The sequence below is a fragment of the Schizosaccharomyces pombe genome (genome assembly GCF_000002945.2).
Source record: "Schizosaccharomyces pombe strain 972h- genome assembly, chromosome: III".
In the NCBI taxonomy this organism is placed as follows: domain Eukaryota; kingdom Fungi; phylum Ascomycota; class Schizosaccharomycetes; order Schizosaccharomycetales; family Schizosaccharomycetaceae; genus Schizosaccharomyces; species Schizosaccharomyces pombe.
This window is the reverse complement of record NC_003421.2, coordinates 523,512-541,041: the sequence shown is the minus strand read 5'-3', so window position 1 is coordinate 541,041 and position 17,530 is coordinate 523,512. Positions and strand designations below refer to the sequence as shown.

At 37.5% G+C, this 17,530-nt stretch overlaps 8 protein-coding genes and 8 long non-coding RNA genes across 16 annotated transcripts, besides 1 other annotated feature; 8 read left to right on the top strand and 8 right to left on the bottom strand.

Annotated features, from left to right (window-relative positions):
• The first annotated feature begins 239 nt into the window (after window positions 1-239).
• Window positions 240-836, top strand: rpl35A01 (60S ribosomal protein eL33). The gene is made up of 2 exons (NM_001022857.3): window positions 240-475; window positions 666-836. The coding sequence occupies exons 1-2, from the start codon at window positions 267-269 to the stop codon at window positions 781-783; spliced, it is 327 nt and encodes a 108-aa protein (NP_587864.1). The 5' UTR covers window positions 240-266; the 3' UTR covers window positions 784-836.
• Window positions 437-847, bottom strand: SPOM_SPNCRNA.6898. The gene has a single exon (NR_196239.1). It is a non-coding gene; the product is annotated as a non-coding RNA (long non-coding RNA).
• Window positions 848-1,119: 272 nt separating this feature from the next.
• On the bottom strand, window positions 1,120-3,752 carry eft202 (translation elongation factor 2 eft202). The gene has a single exon (NM_001022856.3). It carries the CDS (start codon window positions 3,714-3,716, stop codon window positions 1,188-1,190), a length of 2,529 nt encoding a protein of 842 aa, NP_587863.1. The 5' UTR covers window positions 3,717-3,752; the 3' UTR covers window positions 1,120-1,187.
• Window positions 3,309-3,633, top strand: SPOM_SPNCRNA.6897. The gene has a single exon (NR_196238.1). It is a non-coding gene; the product is annotated as a non-coding RNA (long non-coding RNA).
• An 87-nt stretch (window positions 3,753-3,839) lies between the features above and the next one.
• On the bottom strand, window positions 3,840-8,385 carry tcb2 (tricalbin, C2 domain protein (phospholipid binding) ER-plasma membrane tethering protein Tcb2). The gene has a single exon (NM_001022855.3). It carries the CDS (start codon window positions 7,718-7,720, stop codon window positions 4,154-4,156), a length of 3,567 nt encoding a protein of 1,188 aa, NP_587862.1. The 5' UTR covers window positions 7,721-8,385; the 3' UTR covers window positions 3,840-4,153.
• SPOM_SPNCRNA.6896 lies at window positions 3,899-8,426 on the top strand. The gene has a single exon (NR_196237.1). It is a non-coding gene; the product is annotated as a non-coding RNA (long non-coding RNA).
• A 47-nt stretch (window positions 8,427-8,473) lies between these two features.
• SPOM_SPNCRNA.6895 lies at window positions 8,474-9,184 on the top strand. Its single transcript, NR_196236.1, has one exon. It is a non-coding gene; the product is annotated as a non-coding RNA (long non-coding RNA).
• SPOM_SPNCRNA.6894 lies at window positions 8,863-9,324 on the bottom strand. Its single transcript, NR_196235.1, has one exon. It is a non-coding gene; the product is annotated as a non-coding RNA (long non-coding RNA).
• Window positions 9,325-9,545: 221 nt separating this feature from the next.
• tdp1 (tyrosyl-DNA phosphodiesterase Tdp1) lies at window positions 9,546-11,979 on the bottom strand. The gene has a single exon (NM_001022854.3). It carries the CDS (start codon window positions 11,867-11,869, stop codon window positions 10,259-10,261), a length of 1,611 nt encoding a protein of 536 aa, NP_587861.1. The 5' UTR covers window positions 11,870-11,979; the 3' UTR covers window positions 9,546-10,258.
• On the top strand, window positions 9,899-11,827 carry SPOM_SPNCRNA.580. The gene has a single exon (NR_150952.1). It is a non-coding gene; the product is annotated as a non-coding RNA (long non-coding RNA).
• A 188-nt stretch (window positions 11,980-12,167) lies between the features above and the next one.
• psg2 lies at window positions 12,168-13,663 on the bottom strand. Its single transcript, NM_001022853.3, has 3 exons — window positions 13,377-13,663; window positions 12,950-13,291; window positions 12,168-12,852 (listed from the first exon to the last, which is right to left on the bottom strand). Exons 1-3 carry the CDS (start codon window positions 13,438-13,440, stop codon window positions 12,395-12,397), a joined length of 864 nt encoding a protein of 287 aa, NP_587860.1. The 5' UTR covers window positions 13,441-13,663; the 3' UTR covers window positions 12,168-12,394.
• Window positions 12,485-12,775, top strand: SPOM_SPNCRNA.6893. The gene has a single exon (NR_196234.1). It is a non-coding gene; the product is annotated as a non-coding RNA (long non-coding RNA).
• A 630-nt stretch (window positions 13,664-14,293) lies between the features above and the next one.
• Window positions 14,294-15,183, top strand: med31 (mediator complex subunit Med31). Its single transcript, NM_001022852.3, has one exon. The coding sequence runs from the start codon at window positions 14,352-14,354 to the stop codon at window positions 14,769-14,771; it is 420 nt and encodes a 139-aa protein (NP_587859.1). The 5' UTR covers window positions 14,294-14,351; the 3' UTR covers window positions 14,772-15,183.
• An 11-nt stretch (window positions 15,184-15,194) lies between these two features.
• On the top strand, window positions 15,195-17,182 carry SPOM_SPNCRNA.6892. The gene has a single exon (NR_196233.1). It is a non-coding gene; the product is annotated as a non-coding RNA (long non-coding RNA).
• On the bottom strand, window positions 15,211-15,841 carry SPOM_SPCP31B10.02 (uncharacterized protein). The gene has a single exon (NM_001022851.3). It carries the CDS (start codon window positions 15,679-15,681, stop codon window positions 15,250-15,252), a length of 432 nt encoding a protein of 143 aa, NP_587858.1. The 5' UTR covers window positions 15,682-15,841; the 3' UTR covers window positions 15,211-15,249.
• On the bottom strand, window positions 16,041-17,094 carry cwf23 (DNAJ domain protein Cwf23; the record flags this gene model as incomplete). Its single annotated transcript, NM_001022850.3, has 1 exon — window positions 16,041-17,094. The coding sequence occupies exon 1, from the start codon at window positions 16,908-16,910 to the stop codon at window positions 16,041-16,043; it is 870 nt and encodes a 289-aa protein (NP_587857.2). The 5' UTR covers window positions 16,911-17,094.
• A 297-nt stretch (window positions 17,183-17,479) lies between the features above and the next one.
• Window positions 17,480-17,530: part of a sequence feature (RNA overlapping with rRNA (SPOM_SPNCRNA.6891) was converted to a misc_feature.) that runs on past the window's edge.

The following is a 17,530-nucleotide window of genomic DNA, read 5'->3' as shown; positions in this document are numbered from 1 at the left end:
TTATCAATTACGCAAGGTACCTCCTACTTTAACTGGTTAGGTGCGATAATGCCTGAGCGTCCAGCTCGTAACATTCCCTTGTTTTTTCTATCGTATTTTTTCGTAAATACCTTATTAACTTGTAGCGTAATGCAATACCACTTCAGCATCAGGGAAAATAGTAGGGTAGGGCTAACAAAAAAACCGTGACTGTTTTAAAAAAGTTTCCATACACAGCATATTCTGACTGTGTAGAATTCAGCACCGACGTATCACTCATTGCAAAAATGCCAGCTCAAGGACATAGACTGTACGTTAAGGCCAAGCATCTTTCCTTTCAACGTTCTAAGCACGTTATTCATCCTGGTACTTCCATTGTGAAGATTGAGGGATGCGACTCCAAGGAGGAAGCCCAATTTTATTTGGGTAAGCGTGTTTGCTATGTTTATAAGAGCTCCAAGGCCGTCCGTGGATCCAAGATTCGTGTTATCTGGGGGTAAGTGAAATTTATATTACAAGAAAAGCAAAGAGAAAAGGAGTTGATCATTGTCTGTACCGGTTGAAGTTTTTCCACTTTCATTTGATTGATTTTCAAACAAAATATATAATTTATTTTGTTATTTCTATAATTTTTCTTGTTTTTATGAGTTATTTCTTCGTTCTATTTTGCTAACTTATCGTTTTAGTACCATTGCTCGTCCTCATGGAAACTCCGGTGCTGTTCGTGCTCGCTTCGTTCACAACTTGCCTGCTAAAACTTTTGGCTCTTCTCTCCGAGTCATGCTTTACCCCTCCAACATTTAAATAAAATAGTGGTATTTCGTCAAGCGTGTGCTTAAAAACATTTTCTCTGTTTATTTATTTCTGTATTTGTTGCGTGTGTTGTATAGTGTAGTGCAAAAAACTTTTTTTACTTGTAAAATTGTAGAATCCTTGGATTAAACCACTTTGTATACTTTAATTGAGAAGTGTATAGTCTCCATCATTGAAGTTAAAATATATTACAATGCAACAAGCCTCAAAAAGTTAGCTTTTAAGTTGCGACCATCGTGTTCAATCGAGAAACTAAACAACCTATTGAATACAGTGCCATAACCTACAACTCATTATACTACAAATTACATTTGGTCATCCAAAAAATCATTGCAAGTAATTATCATATTTTCCACTAACCCAAATCTAGTCTGTTCAATAAAACAACAGCCTTTTTACAAGCGGTCATAATATTCAGTGTAGTCGGGAACATTTTCCTTAAGACCCTTACGCTTACGAGCTTCGCAAACAATTTGACCAGGTTTAGAAGTAGGATCCAATGGATCACCAGACATGGGAGACCAATGGTCAAATACCAATTGAGGGAAAGCTTGACCAGCAGTAGCTTGACGAAGTTCACCAGTGAAACCGAAAGACTCGTTGACGGGAAGGTACGCCTTGATGTTGTACAAGGGAGTACCAACACGTTGCTCCTCAGAAAAGACATGACCACGCTTCTTGTTAAGGACAGAGTAAATACCACCCATAGCGTTTTCGGAAACTTGGATTTCGACCAAGAAAACGGGCTCCTGGATGATGGGAGAAGCCAAAAGGGTAGAAGCGTAGACGACACGACGAGCAGTAGGAATAATTTGACCACCACCACGGTGAATAGCATCAGCGTGCAAAACAACATCAAGAATGTTGAAACGGCAAGAACGCAAGTTCTCCTCAAACATGGGACCCTCCTTGGAAGCCCAGGCAAAAGCAGCAACAACGGAATCCTTGATTTCGTTTAAGTAAGCAACAGCCTTGGTTTGATCAACAACAACATTGGCACCAGTGGTGTCAGGACCGAAACACCAAATCTTACGAGCATCAGTGACATCCCATCCAAACTCGTCAGCCATGATACGAGCACGAACCTTGAAATCATCACGAGGATTGACGTGACCAGTCTCAATGGCGACAGAGAGTTCTTCACTCATGGGCTCAGCAGTCATGAAGATACGGTTGTGCTTGTTGGGAGACTTAGAGAGAGCGGTCATGCTAGAGGGCTCGCTAACGGACTCACGGTAAGAAACGACGGGAGGAGAAATCTTAAGAGGGATACCAGCATGGTCTTCTTGCAAATCCTTCAAGCAAATCTCCAAGTGGAGCTCACCAGCACCAGCAACAATGTGTTCACCAGATTCACTGGTGGTACACAAAACACAAGGGTCGGATTTGGAAAGACGCTTAAGACCTTCAACAAGTTTAGGCAAATCATTACCGTTCTTAACCTCAACAGCGACTTGGACGACTGGGGAGACGGAAAACTTCATAACCTTCATGTTGTGGGCAACTTCGGAAGTGGTCAAAGTACCAGATTTGACCAAAAATTGATCAACACCGACCAAACCAATAATGTTACCAGCAGGACAATCCTCAATAGGCTCAATTCTGGAACCCATCATAAGGACGGTACGTTGGATAGCCTTGATGAAGAGATCGTCCTTCTTACCGGGAACATAGTTAGGGCCTTGAATGCGGACCTTCAAACCAGAACGGACAGTACCAGAGAAGACACGACCAAAAGCATAGAAACGACCACGATCAGATGTGGGAACCATCTTAGAAACGTAGATCATAAGAGGAGCATTGGCATCACAGTTACGGATACCAACAGCACACTCGTCGTCCATGGGACCTTCATACAAAGTCTCAGCACGATATTGTTGAGCAGTCTTAGGAGAAGGAAGATGAAGGACAATCATTTCCATAAGGGCATCAGCAGCAGGCAAGAACTTGCGCATAACGACCTTCAAGAGAGCCTTACCCTCAAGCTCCTTCTCATCGGGCTTGATGGTAACCTCGAGCTTACTCAAAAGAGTGAAGACCTCGTCTTTGCGGCTGTTCATAACAGCATCGAAAATACGATAAATGGGATCCAAGATGAACATGTTGAAAGCACGTTGGTTAGAGTTACCGTTAGCATCGGTAGCAGACTTGGACCATTTCTTGGTCTTAGGGTTGAAGTAGTTTTCACCCCAAAGACGTTGCATCATCTTGTTACGGTCAATACCAAACTTCTTAGCATAACGGTTGGCAAATTGACGGACAGTGAAAGCCCAACCGTGAAGACCGGAAGCAAAAGCTACAGTACCCTTGTCAGGGAAAACTTGGCAGTCGCCAAGGACCTTGTCGTAATAAGTAGAAATAACGACGTTAACAGACTCAACGACACGAGCAAAATTTTGATAAAGCTCTTCTTGAGAAATTTGAAGTTCGAGCAAAGCACGGTCAACTTTGTTAACAACAACAACTGGTCTAATACGTTCACCCAAAGCTTGACGGAGCACAGTCTCGGTTTGGACACAGACACCCTCAATGGTATCAACAACGACCAAAGCACCGTCAGTGACACGAAGAGCGGCAGTAACCTCAGAAGAAAAGTCAACGTGACCGGGAGAGTCAATCAAGTTAACCAAGAAGTCAGTACCATCAGCAGGCTCCTTCATATCCTTCATATCATCGTCAGTCATTTCAGCAAACAAGGAAATGGCAGTAGACTTGATGGTAACACCACGCTCTTGTTCGTCAGCACGAGTATCCATGAAACGAGCATCACCAGCCTTGGCAGCAGAAATAATACCGGCCTTTTGAACCAAAGAATCAGTCAACGTAGACTTGCCGTGATCGACGTGAGCAATCACAGACATGTTACGGACATTGGATGGTTTGCCCATCAAATTACGGACCTCCTCAGGTGTGAACGCGACCATACTTGCAATAGTACTTTTTTGTGCGTGGTTGGTTCTAGTTATAAATCAAAGCCTAAAATTTTTATGTGTGCTTTCTGGTCTCCTTAACCCTACCCTACTTTAGCTACTTCAGGGACTGGTTTTTTCGTCAACAATAACTTTACATACTCAATACGTGTATTAAGAAAGTTGAAGTAATAATTTAGTAAGCCAACCGATAAATTTTTTGCAGTATAAATATAAATAATATCATGTAATCATCAGTTTGGTTTCCTACATCAGTTTAGGTGTTGCTAGTACTTTTATCATGAACAGACCATAAATAATCAAACACACGTATTTAAATCTCGAACACACGGTCAAGAATGTTCTTCCATACTTTTGTAGCAAAAAGTCGTTTCATCCATCGTTAGCCATCAATAATTCATTTACGTTGCTAAAAAGAAGCACAGTTGTGTTTATTTTGAAATCTCGGTTTCAACATCTGGCTGTCGTCCGTTCAAAGCAAATTTTCTTCGAAGATTTCTCCATCCCATCTTCGCTCCATCTTTTACCCATTCTCCTGTGCGCACAATTTTTGAGTTGTAAGGTCCACGATGTAATCGCTTCTCCAATTCACGATCATCAGCATTCACCAATTTCCTTTTTTGATCATCACTGGAAATATTGCTATGTATTGTAACAGCATCGCTATCATCTGCTAATACAGGTTCAACGTTCTCAGAAGCGCCGGGTTGATTAGTACCTTCTTGAGCGTGTGCTTTCGGTCGGTTTTTTGAGGCATAACCAAGAGAAATAAATTCTTGCTCAAGGTTACGTTCATTACTATTCATCGTACCTAGAGAGTTTCTACCCTGGATATCTCCATTGACATTTGGATCCACCATTGAAACTGTTTGTGTACACTCAATTGGTGTCCGATCCGTGGTCGTCTCCTCGTCCTCGGTATCAACAGAATCATCTGACTCAAATTTAGAAGATGCAGTGGTAGTCTCTCGGCTTTCATCCAGGCTTGCTCGTTGATCCGCTAACGGATTCTTCATGTCTTTCACGTAACCTCTTCTTAAACCCATTGACTTAAGGCATCTATATGTCTCAAATATAGCTGCTTCATCGTCGTTGTCAACAAGTTGCTCGTGGGAATCGTCCAAACCTCGATGAAAACATATCCTAGTACTCAAATATCCAATGATTTTAAATTCTGACTCTTTATCCGGGTGATCAAAATCTATCATGTTTTGTAAAACATGTGCTGGTTTGGACGAAGTAAAAATCGGGACCCGAATGTTTTGCTCTACATTGTCTTCCAGATCAACCAACCAAACCATGGCAAATACATTATGTTTCCTCTGAAGTTGTTTTCTGAACTCGAACACAACAGCTGATCTGTAACGATTGTTAACTGGAATTACAGCATGTCTACTCCGAACATGGTATTCAGCAGTGCTGGAAGAATTGGAAGTACTACTTTTAGCAGTAATTTTTACGCCTGCTATGTTAACTCTAATTGAAGAGAATGAAACATCAGATACACTTCCTGTTCCTTCAGCAACAATTTGTCGATCCATGAATTCCAGAGTACCAATATCCCAACCCAACAAATTTCTGGGAATTTTCAATTTCATACTCCTAAAAAGAATGGAAATGCGAACACTCCCAAATCCGATACCACCTTGTATGGGATACCATTTTGTCAGTTGGGAAGAAGTTGTTAACGTCGTAGCGAGTGGAATGTTAACGACTCCAAGAATGGAATCATGTTCACGCAATTTGAAATCACGTACGGTGAAGCACAACATTGCATTTCTCCAATCCTTAACAAATTTTTCGCTTCCAGCGTTGTAAATAGGGTTTGATGTAAATACCTTGGTTCGTGTTTTATACACGAGTGTGTCATCTAAATCAACACAAACATAGGAAGAAGGTAGCTCTGAACCTTCTTCAGCTGTTACATCTCCTACGCTCTGAGCCGGACTTGTGTTATAGTTTCCACTCACGTTTCCAAAAGTACCAGTTGGATGGTTCATTTGCAAATTCACAGCTTGATGCACGGTAAAAGATAAAATGCCACTAGGATACTCTTCATCAGGAGCAGTCGTGACAGCAGCTTCCTCTTCTTTATTATCCAATGAGCCATGTGGATTTTGAAAAGCTGGATCATCTCTCATAGACCTTGGAATAGTGATATCATGTCCACTCGTTTTTAAAGAAGGTTTAAATTCGGCTCTAGGGAAGTACCCAATTTCGTAAAACACCCTGCCAGGTAGACTAGTATCTTCACTAATTCCAGTAAGCGTGTCGCATCTTTCATGCATTTTTCCAGAATCTTGAATAAGAAGGTGTAAACCGATTTTCGTGCGGCCTACTACATCATCGGGACTAAACCTGTCACTATCCCATAATTCAATAGAAATCTTCTCACCGGCTTTAACTTGATCAGGGAACACAGGAATAAAAGCATATTCATTCCAGATAGGATTCAGATCCTGTTTTACGACGCGTGTACAGTACAAAGGTTTACCAAACTTATGAAAACCGACGGTTATATAAGCATCAGAAAGACCATTCACATCCTGCTTACTTAAATCTTCTGCACGATTAATATGAACAAAAATAACGCCCAATGCATTGACCTCTTTCTTTATATCATCTCCTAAAAGCGTCTTGGACAAATCAATAGTCATACTTTTGGGACTAACGTATTCATTTGCAGCCGCGGAAATAGCGTCATTAACGAATTTTGAAATTAATGGAAGTCCAAATATGTTAACACCTCCCTCAGCTACGGGAACAGCGGACACATTCAGTTCGGGAAGTCCCATCAAAGAGAAGGTGACATTTTTCAAAAAAGGAACCTCAGGCATGAGTTCACAGCGAAAGCGGATTCTAGCAACAAATCCTTTTATCTCGACCCATATTGGAAGGGGAAATCCCACTGTACCTTTAATACCTGGATAAAAAACTATGCGTAAATGCAGGTTGGAAGCTCGAGCACTGGTTGATGTTGCATCCTCAACGGGTTTGGCGTGATAAGCTAGACAAAGTTCGAAGTTATAAAATTGTTTTCGCTGCTGTTCTGGCTCGTCTTTGTGTTCAGCTTCAGAGGCTTGCTTCTCACTAAACGATTCACTGGCCTCACCTGAAGGCAAACTTCGAATGGAAACAACACGAACGGGATGACTTCCTTGGTCCAAAGAAGCAACGCGCACATTTTCAACAAACGACGGTATAGAGGCTTGCATTACATCTTCAATTTGGTCAGCTACAGAAGAAAACATTTCAGGATTGATTAAGGGCCAAACTTTTTCCAATAAATGATTCATCCACTCGGCGCTTTCGGGAATCAAATTCAAACGAGCGTATTCTCCGCGTTTTTGTTCAGCGCCCCATTCCGCATCCTTGGCAACAGCATATATATTTTGCATCCATAAATACATACATGAAGAAATGGCCAGAGGCAACACGGCTGAAATGATAATAGAATGAGTAAAGAACCACGAAATTACGAGAGAAAATATATATGCAAACAAAGAATATTGACCAGTTTTTTGTTTGACCTCTTTCGATACATAAGATAGATCAATGGAAGGGGAGGGGAAAAAGAGAATATTCGTTTTTTCATCGCTAATAGGGACATCACGAGTGATTTGATTATCCGCTTCTGGTGGAGCTAAATCATCTTGATGCTGCTTATAAACATTTGTTGGTTGGTTGGATGACAAATAAGGCTTTTCAGAAGGTAAGGATGAACCTTGGATTGATTGATTAGGAACTGTAAAACTAGGATCATCATATGTTTTGGCATAATCGAAATGAACGTCGTTAATCTCTACATCTCGCTGGGTAATTGGGTCGAATAATTTTTCGTTTTCAGTCTGTTCCCGTTGTTGCTCTTCCTTTTTCTCTGCACGCTGTTTGCGATCGCGAAAGAATTTTGGAATAGTGGGGATCGGACGACGTCCTGAATAGGGGTCAGAAGAGCGATAGTGTTGTTGCTTGGTGGAATCTCCGCTATGAGTAGACATATTGGGAGCGAAAAAGTATAGGAAATTTCAAAAAAAAAAAGAAACGGATGGTTAGTACACAAATAGACTATATAAAAACAAAGAAGGGTTCAACTTTCAAAGAACTAATTTTTTTGGCAATTTATATACGAAGCAACAATAAGGCAAACACCAATGCAAAATTGATTTAAAGAAGAAAATAATTTATTTCTTTGAATTTTGCTTTTGATTTCGGTTTTAACGGAGGTTTTGGTTTTTGTGTATATAAGGACTTTTCTTATTAACGTCTTCCTATAAAGCCCAGATTTTTTTTTGTTCTTTTCTTTCTCTTTTTAAAAGCACCTTCTCAAGAAATGTATCAAGCTCTATCAGCAGTAACAAAACACTGACTGTAAAAATGAATCGGCGAGTTTTTCACGAAGGAGATAGGCAATATTAAATTGAAATAAATAAATAAACAGAGGATGTATCGGGGATAAGACGATGGATGTTACGTTTTTCAAAGAATATGAACGATAAACAAGTAAAATTGGAAACGGGGTATTGACGATGTCTGTCTGTTTATAAACCAATATATAATATAGTCGTTTTCACAGTTACAGGACAAGCAAGTCAAATATTTTAAAAGTCGATTTGGACTTCGTTTGTCGATGAAAGAAACACAAATTTAGATATGCGAACAGCGTAGGCATAAAAACACCTGAATTTCTCAATTCACCCTTGCACTTATGCAAACGTAACCATATATCTTATTGCGTAAGAAAGTCATCACCATCGTGTATTTCGCCTATAAGATTGTATTTGACGTAAGAAACGATTGTGTAGTGGACAGCATCCGTAGTAATAAACAAGGTAAGCTCATCTCCCCCAGCATTTATTATAGCGGTGGGCACCGTGGTTCATAGTAGAGCGTTAATCACGAAAGTAAAAGAAGCAAAGGAAACTGGAAACAATTGAAGAAAGCAAAAGTCGTAAAAGAAATGTCAAAATAAGACGCAGTGAAGAAAAGGAAATGTCATCAACTCAACTATTTCGTTAAAAATTTAAGACAAGTAATTTTTTTCCGCGATTGTTAAAAGAACTCTATTCATGATGAATTTCTTCCATGTTTTCCTTCATAAAATCGTATTTTTGTATTATCTTGTGGGCATTTTATCAAGCTTTAAAAATGTAAATTTGAAACATTTCAAATTTCAAATTTTAGATGTTTATAAGCACATAGATGCAAGGTAGTAAATAAAACAACCAAACAAAATCATTGATGCAGAATTTTATCCTAATGAGCGGGAAAAGACATTTCTTTAGAGGAAAACTGTACAACAAACATTCCAAAGACGTAAAGCTTTTAGCAACTTGAGGAATATGCAACCCGCTTAACAAACAATTGATTGGAATAATTCGTCAATCTTTTAAAGAAAAGAGAAATTTGATAAACAACTTTTCTTAAGGAAAACAAATTAATCCTCCAATAACAAAACAATGAGAAAACAGGCTTGAGTCGCGTACTAGCCTTCCTTTCTTCATGTTTTCAGCACAAGAATAAAGTATTTTATAATTAAATTATTTCAAACATTTTACGGATCTTCTATATGAACCAAAACTTAACAATTTTCTATTCATAGGTCTTGGTGGAAAGTAAAGGTAAAAAGGAAACACTGCTATGTAAACAAACAACTTTCAGGTATATTGTATCGTACCTTGCAAAAGCATAATTATGCAGCTCGTTATTTGCACATGCTTGAAAACTACCGAAACTCAATTGTAGAAATGTAAATAAAACGTTTAAAAACATTATCTTCTTCTTTTGTTCTATGCTCGTAATAGGATAGGAAAAAATGTACCTGTTATATTTTCCTATAATTAAAGAATCTAAAAAAAATTTCATTAGCTACCGCGTAATCGATATGATGGATATACTACTAGTTATTAAACTGCCAAAAATTCATGTTCCTTAGTCTTTAACTAATAAAGTACAATGCATTTTAAATAAGCTGTTTTTTCATAATCAATGGATGATCGGACTACTGTTTTCGTTTCCTATTATTTCTTTCAGTATAATGCATTTGCAATACATCGTTTAATATGTAGCGTGGTTGGACGTGCTATCTTAACTTGATATTTGCGAGACATAAAACAGCGACACTGATGCGTTATATATCTTCTGAATGTAAACAAATGAGCTGAGAGTCCAACTGAATAGTCCCTTATCTTGTGCTTACAATTTTGCCAGAGAAAAGAGAAATTAAACAAAAAAAATTAATTTCACGTATTAAAATCTGTAAAGTCGGAACCTCCGTTTTCTTGAACATCCTACTGACTGTTTCCAAAGACTTGGGGCTATCAAACATTTTCAGTGACATAAAAACCTATCCAAAATAAAGAAGTAAATTACCCTTAAACAATTAGAGTATTGTAAAAAAAAAGGCTCAACATTTTCTGTTGAAAGCTCTGCTGTCTAGTCTGTGATGTCAACTTCAATGTATAGATACTTCAATTTAATCGAATTGTCCATGTTTTGTAAAGCCTATGAAGTATTTTTATCATAAACGTCCTTATGATTTACCAATTGGGAGGCCAAACATAACCCAACCAGTCCTTATCCGTTCTATTTATCACAGGCGACCATATCTCATCCTTGTCTTCATACTCAACAGGTGGGAAATCCCAACACATTCGTACACCAATTACTCTTTTTCCATAAAACTCTCTCCTTTTCTCATCCAGATTGGGAGTATTCGTCTTATAAGTAGGAGTCATAATGCAAGGAGCGCGTTGACTTTCTTCAAATAATTTGGGATATAACAATACACCGGCTTCATAGGACCGAATCCTGAGTCCTCTTGTTGATCTTGATTTTGCCTTGTGACCTTCTAAAGTTCCCCAAGCGGGTTTACTCAAATTAGCACTAGTAACAAGCACCCAACGTAGTAGTTCTCCATCATTCGAAAATCGCATGTACGTTTTAATATGTGGTGCAACTCTTTGTCTACCAGCTTTCATGGCCACCCATTTGCATAAATTCTTACCTTTTTTTAAAGTTTCCACTTGGCTTGCAGCTGTTTTCCCCAAGATGTTGAAATGAATAGAGGAACCAGATTGCCAACCTAACATAGATTGCTGAACTTCTTTCACTGTTGGAAATAAAAATTTCCAATTCCCTCGTTGGCAACCAAAACCATCCGTTAATTCGGCAATGTACTCCTGTTTGGGTCCAAATGAACCCATGGAACTACACTGAGAAATACAAATGTCAGACTCTTCGAATTTAGTTTTCTCGTCCTTCTTTGAATCTTTTTCCAACATCTTTAGAATCTTTTTTAACTTTCCTAATCCCCAAGAGCTTTCTTCCTCGCCTTCGAATTTTCCAGGTACTGATCCAATAAATATTGCTCTGATTGCTGAAAAGTCATACATTTTCAGTTTCTCAATAAGCTCATATGTGTGCCTATAATTCTTCAAATAGGCCAAGAAATCTTGTTGAAATTGTCGACCGATTACACCCAAATCATCGCTACTCCTTGTATCGGACTTATGTTTAAAATTCTCAAAAGCGGAATCTACATCAATAATATCACAGTTTCGATCATCTTTGATGTCAAGGCTTCCCTCATGCTTCCTTATCTTGGATGGATTACCGTATTCAGGAACACTAGAAGTTGAAAGGGAATCGTTCGCTTTAGGATATAGTAGAGGGGTTTTGAAGATGGCTTGAGACATGCCAATCCAATCTGGTTCAACTAAATTGGCTGTGTGTATTACAATTTGGCATGAATCATCTTTGAAAAAATTCACCATAATCTTAGAATGGTGCGTGCCCCACATTGGAACGTAAACACTGTACAGTTTGACATTAACAGGGCAATGGTTCATCTGGGCAGTTAGTCTTGCTAAACTATCAGACTTGGAGTCATATCCATGAGTAATACGGACATCGACAGTAGGGAAGACACTAGCATGCATGTTTTCCAACAAAAAATTAAGGTCGACACAGAAATTAAATTGCCAAGTCTGCTTTAATTGAGGGCTTCCAATGAGCTGTTTTAAAAGAAGACAATGAACGTTTTCGCTTTCCGGTAATGCAGAAATTTTATTTAAGAAAATAGGAGAGTCAATTATTTCATTCGATTTATCTTCATGTTGTCTACGCTTTTCGGGCTCAAGAGTAGACATTTTCGATTATCTTTCAATCATACCATTTACTATAAAATATATGGTTTTTTCTTTTTGTAAATATAGGTATATTATTTGGGAATAAGATATTTGGCCATATGTAAGCAATTGGCTCGTTGTAGGTGCATCAGACAGAATACTTGATTTCAAATTTCGCAAAGAAATATTAAGAAAACGTCAATTAATATGACTTAAAAGTCATTTGAGTTATGCGAATCTTAAATGATGCTGGTTTATTTTCTACAAGGGCGAAACACCGTTCAATTTCTTGAAACTTGTTTACAGATATTCTACAACAGTTTCCTTTTTAGTACAACTATAAACTTGTATTTTAATTGCTTGTTCAATTTTAACAAGGTGGAAACCCTATAAGATGAAACAAACATGTGATTTTTCCATAAACGAAATGATGAAAAGGTTGATGATTAAAAACAGAGTGAAATTAAATGACGATTAATCTAGCTTTCTTCACGAAAAACAAAAACTTCTTGCTACTAACAATGAAGAACTTCTCTATGCACAGATTTAATGGAATTTTTTTACTTGTGATTGGTAATAATCCTCATCATCCGAGTCCTCAAAGTGTGCATCGGCTGGAAGACTAGTATAGGCAACAGGACGGCTTTGCATACGTTGGCGCCTGCTGCGTCGCACACCATATCCAGGAGCGGATCTACGGATTCTGATCTTTGCCATATAAATTTTCCAAGTGTCCTTCCTATAAGCGTAGTATACGAGAGCAACGAGAATAAGCCCCAAAATTACAGACGGGACGGCGATGGCTGCCTTGATATTTCTCCTTGGACCATAGAAAGCTGCATTCTCAGCGGCAGCGGTGGCACTATCTAAATCCTTGGCAAGTAAGATTCTTGGTCCGGTAAGCAGCGTCATATTGTTTTCACTAATAGTAACCAAATCGATGGTGACATTCTGGAAACTATCATCATGAAGCCAACCTTTGTTAGCCTTTAACATTATTTCTCCTGAAAAATAGTTAGCAACAATTAAGTGAACGCTTTTAGAAGCAGAAAATCTATCCGCAAGAAGTAATGCTGAATTCCCGCTCCTCTACAAACGAACCTTTTGAATTTTGAACCTTCTTGGTAGCGGCAATCAACCCGCTATCGTTTAAATAGGAAACTACCATAAGAAGATTATCAACTCCAAAGTACAGAGGATCCCATGACACTTTATACTTGCGACCTTTTACCCAACGATCCCCTTGGTTAGGTGCACACATGGGTATATCCGACTGGATATATTTAGAAGGAACACAGTTGTAATAAGCATTAGTCGGTAAACCTTTTGTCGTGGTGATTGTTTTACTAACAGTGCTTTCAGCCGTAGCCAGGTGAGTTCCACTGACTACAGTATACACTTTCGTAGTCCTCAAGTTAGGATTACCGGAAGACGAGGAAAAATCTATAGGTTAGTGTTATGCTTAGTGAATGAAAAAAAAAAAGAAAATCTGGTTAGCAAACAAAGCAAAAAACTCATTAGAACATACAATCTCCTAAAACTACTTGAAAGAAAAGTGAAAACAGAAACACTGATCCACAAATAACTTTCATTGTAATTTAAATGTATGAATGAAAAACTTTAGTAGGGTTCAGACAGTGATAACAACCCGAATATAGAAAAATGACAAAAGCGGTAATATACGAGGATAAAGACCAATTATGCAGCCAAACAGTATTCCTTTCTTGAAAAATTATTGTTTAAGCTTATATAACATTAATACCAACCGGAATTGCTGATTTCACGAGATACTCATAAATTCCGCTGTGTATTGGCAGCGGAAAGGTTTGAAAATTGAACGACTTTATACCTCAAGAGCCGAATATGAATAACAGTTTATTAAGGCCTATATATTGAAAATTAATATTAACTTAATAACATTTTAAATAACCAATGCATCTCTACTATGCCATAAAAATATATTCTTAATCTTATCCGTTTTTTGTCAATTTGATTGAAACTACAGATCTAGAGGGTCAGTTTACTGTTGAAAAAAAGGTTTCAGTGTATTTAATTATAGCTTTCCTTTTGTCAACAAGTCTTATTAAAATTGAAAGTTCTACGCTCATCATCAATACGAAGAAAGCAATACTTATTGTGGATAAAAATGGTATCCACAAAAAATTGAGTTAGACAGCTTTAATGAGCAATTAGAAATTTGAAGTTGACTTTAAGATTTCAACTAAGTTGTTTTGACATTGTTCCAGATTGATTATTAACACTTGTAAAATTAAACAGCTTAAATGGGAGAAACCATTTAGAACCAATTTTTCAACTAGAGAATTTTAATTTAATTAAGAAATAAATTGCCCGTTAGAATTGAATTTGTTTACTCTTTCAATTTTCTACTCACCATTTAGGGAGCCCACTATTCTTTACATATCCCGTAGCGTTACTAGTGGTAGCACCAAAACCAAATTTTACCAAATATACAGATATATGGTCAAGTAATTGTTTCGATTCAATGGAAACAAAATGGTTACTTTCAAAGGTTCCCGATGATAAGAGTCGGTTTGAAATTGAGTTAGAATTTGTACAAATGCTTTCAAATCCATGGTACCTAAACTTCCTTGCCCAGCACAAATACTTTGAAGATGAGGCATTTTTACAGTACCTTGAATATATGGAATATTGGAGGGAACCAGAATATGTGAAATTCATAATTTATCCAACTTGCCTGCACATGTTGACTTTATTAAAAAATCCGCAATTTCGCAACGACATTTCTAGAGCGGATTTGTCAAAGCAGGTTAATGATGAAATTTATTATGAATGGTTAGGAAAAGGTTTGCAGCAATATGGTAGTGCCGACGATGCTACTTTGTCTCAGCCGCAGCAAGAGGAAGATGAAAAGAAAGTTGACGTGAAAAAGGAAAATGAATGAAAAGAGGATGTATGTAGATATTGAGATAGTTATGGTAATATCCACTTACTTTTTTCTCACATTTTTAAATTTCAATATCCAAAATCAAGCAAGATCTCTTATACAAGCATGTACTTGAGAAACTCCTGGACCTATGAAACTTCAATAAGTACAAAATCTTTACGGATCACTTCTGATTGTGTTTCCTGTGCTTTTCAGTTTGCCAAAATGGATTGAATCGGTATGAGATAAATTCTGTTGAAAAGTTTGACTGCAAATTAAAACACATTTACACAATACAGAGTTTTTTAGACTTTTATTTTTGTAAATCATATTTAATGCCATTTTATGCAGTTTCAGAAGTGTTCTGTAAGCATTTAGACTAATAAATAAAGAAGCATTAAGTCTAATTTTTTTGATAATATATCCAAGAAAATCATGTTATTCATACCTATCATATCCTTATCATGAGAGTTATATATTTTTGTTTTTGCATTAATTAGTTGTTTTTAGATTGCTTATCCTTCATTAATCGTTTTTCCAGTAAAACAAAGGCTTTCAACTGAGGAGGTAGCTCTTCCAATGAGCTAGTTTCCTTTAATGAAACCTTTGCTAAATCAGGAGGCACGGGTAAATGTTTATCTAAATAATGCCTTTTTGCTTTTCTTCGTGCACGATTGTATTCCTCAAGGTCATCAGCATACACATCCCAAACACATATAGCGCAACCACTTTGGCAACAATTCAAAGGCTCCTCGGGTTTTGGAGGTACTCTTATGCCATCGTAAATACGACTCACATTCCCTATAGAATAAGAACGCAACGACGCTGGTCCCTCCTCCACTGCTAGAAAAGATACATTGGGCTCTATTTCAAAATGAAATTTTGGTTTTGGTTGTTTCAATAATTCTTTAAACAACGTTAGATGCATAAAAATCACGACTATATACCGTACGTCGATAGAATTTTAAACTAGGCTTTACCGTGTCCGATCCTTGCCAAAAAGGAATTGTATACGAAAATGAGCGACTAAATTGAGCCAAAATTCTCTGGGATATCGCATTTTTTACACAAAGCATTTTGGTGCTGTTGCTAAGAGTGATAGCAGGTTTTCATACTATCACCAACTTTGAGAGGTCAATTAGTAGTGGCTCCGAGTAAATGATAGCAAAGGATCAATTTTCAGCTGATTAGCCACAGCACACTCAGCAAAAAGCGAAGTTGTTAAACAACATATTGAGAAATGAAAATTCTAAATATATGTTGATTTGTCAGGATTGATGAAATTCGCTAGGCGTTCATTGTAGAAGTGGCCTTTCGTTCATTTTCTTTTTGTTTTTGCTTATGCTTTTGCTTCATCCTCATTATTGTAATCTCTTCGTAATCTTCCACGGTAGTATCCTTTTCAGTAGGCGTATTGGAGTTTGATTTTGGAGGCTTCAACCATTGTACATCATAAATTTTAGAAGGTTTTTCAGCGTTAATAGCGGAATATGCGGAGGAAAGTGTTTCAAATACTATAATTGAATATACATATTTTTTCTCTTTCGATATATCCTTTTGGATAACTACATTTTGTAGAGTCCCAAAGGATGAGTAGATAGATCTCAAGTATGCATCATTTACTTGATCAGCATATTTCCGCTTCCATCGTATCCGAATGGATCTATCCAATTCTGAAATTTTACTGCTTGGAGTCTCCTGTTTTCTTCTTTTCGATTGTTCTTGTTCTTCCCTAAGACGATTTTCTCGTTGTCGTCGCAAATTTGCACTTTCTTCTTGTAAAGCCCTCAGTTTTTCTTGAAGTCGATCTCTTTCGTTTTCTTTCTTCTCTAAAGAGTCATAGAATTGGCGTTCTCTTTCCCTCAAGTCATCTACCATACTTTTTCGCTGAAAGTTAAATGCTTCCTCGCGTCTTTTGCGAGCAAGCTTAGCAAACCTTTCAGAGTCATATGCTTTTCTTAATTGCACATCAATTAGCGCGTTATATGCTAACTGAAGCATGTGAAACTTTTCCGCCGCCTTGGGATCATTTGGATTTTTGTCAGGATGATATTTTAACGAAGTTTTTCGCCAAGCGCGATGAATTTCTTGATCTTGAGCATCTTCATTAATACCTAACAGTTCATAGTAATCAATTGAATCACCTTCAGATGCCATTTTTCAAGAGAATTGGAATCTTTCAAAAAAGAAGCACTTCTCTCACCGTCGTGTTTTCTAACAGTGCTGTGTTCCTTGCTTCTAAAGAATTGTAAAGGGAAAAATGAAAAAGCATAAAGTTATACTGCAGTCCCAACGAACCTCGTACAACAGTTCTTTTCGATCTCGAGAATTGTTCTTTTTCGAACAAAATCAGTACTTGGGAATAACTAATCTCTTGACTACAACACTCCACGTTAGGATATATTATTAATAATTTTAGCGCGCTTAAATTCCAACTGCTCTACTACTATAACGATGTTTAGTTGCTTGCGGTACCTACTATACTGCGGCTCAAGGTTCAGCGCCATTCTCTTGTGTATACGTAATTTTTCGCTGCTTATTGACTTTGAGTTATTTTAAGCGAAAAAAATATTAGAAGCCAGAAAAGAGGTAAATTTTTGCCTGTAGTTAATGAACTATAGCTAGAACAAATAACTTCAAAAAAAAGATAAAAGGTAATCTTAGCTAACTTTCTATGAGCTACTCAAGTTTTGTTTAATATCTCGCTAAAATAAGTAGTGTATATAATTCATGAAAATAAGACATTGCACTTTGCCGCATATGAGACGCAGTTGTGT

What these genes read in the sequence shown, in the direction of transcription:
- rpl35A01 (NM_001022857.3), top strand. Translation starts at nt 267, where the DNA reads ATGCCAGCTCAAGGACATAGACTGTACGTTAAGGCCAAGCATCTTTCC. An exon ending in AAGATTCGTGTTATCTGGGG is followed by an intron (nt 476 to 665) that starts GTAAGTGAAATT and finishes TTATCGTTTTAG; the next exon opens with TACCATTGCTCGTCCTCATG.
- eft202 (NM_001022856.3), bottom strand. Translation starts at nt 3,716, where the DNA reads ATGGTCGCGTTCACACCTGAGGAGGTCCGTAATTTGATGGGCAAACCA.
- tcb2 (NM_001022855.3), bottom strand. Translation starts at nt 7,720, where the DNA reads ATGTCTACTCATAGCGGAGATTCCACCAAGCAACAACACTATCGCTCT.
- tdp1 (NM_001022854.3), bottom strand. Translation starts at nt 11,869, where the DNA reads ATGTCTACTCTTGAGCCCGAAAAGCGTAGACAACATGAAGATAAATCG.
- psg2 (NM_001022853.3), bottom strand. Translation starts at nt 13,440, where the DNA reads ATGAAAGTTATTTGTGGATCAGTGTTTCTGTTTTCACTTTTCTTTCAA. An exon ending in TCAAGTAGTTTTAGGAGATT is followed by an intron (nt 13,292 to 13,376) that starts GTATGTTCTAAT and finishes ACTAACCTATAG; the next exon opens with ATTTTTCCTCGTCTTCCGGT. An exon ending in GAAGGTTCAAAATTCAAAAG is followed by an intron (nt 12,853 to 12,949) that starts GTTCGTTTGTAG and finishes ACTATTTTTCAG; the next exon opens with GAGAAATAATGTTAAAGGCT.
- med31 (NM_001022852.3), top strand. Translation starts at nt 14,352, where the DNA reads ATGGAAACAAAATGGTTACTTTCAAAGGTTCCCGATGATAAGAGTCGG.
- SPOM_SPCP31B10.02 (NM_001022851.3), bottom strand. Translation starts at nt 15,681, where the DNA reads ATGCATCTAACGTTGTTTAAAGAATTATTGAAACAACCAAAACCAAAA.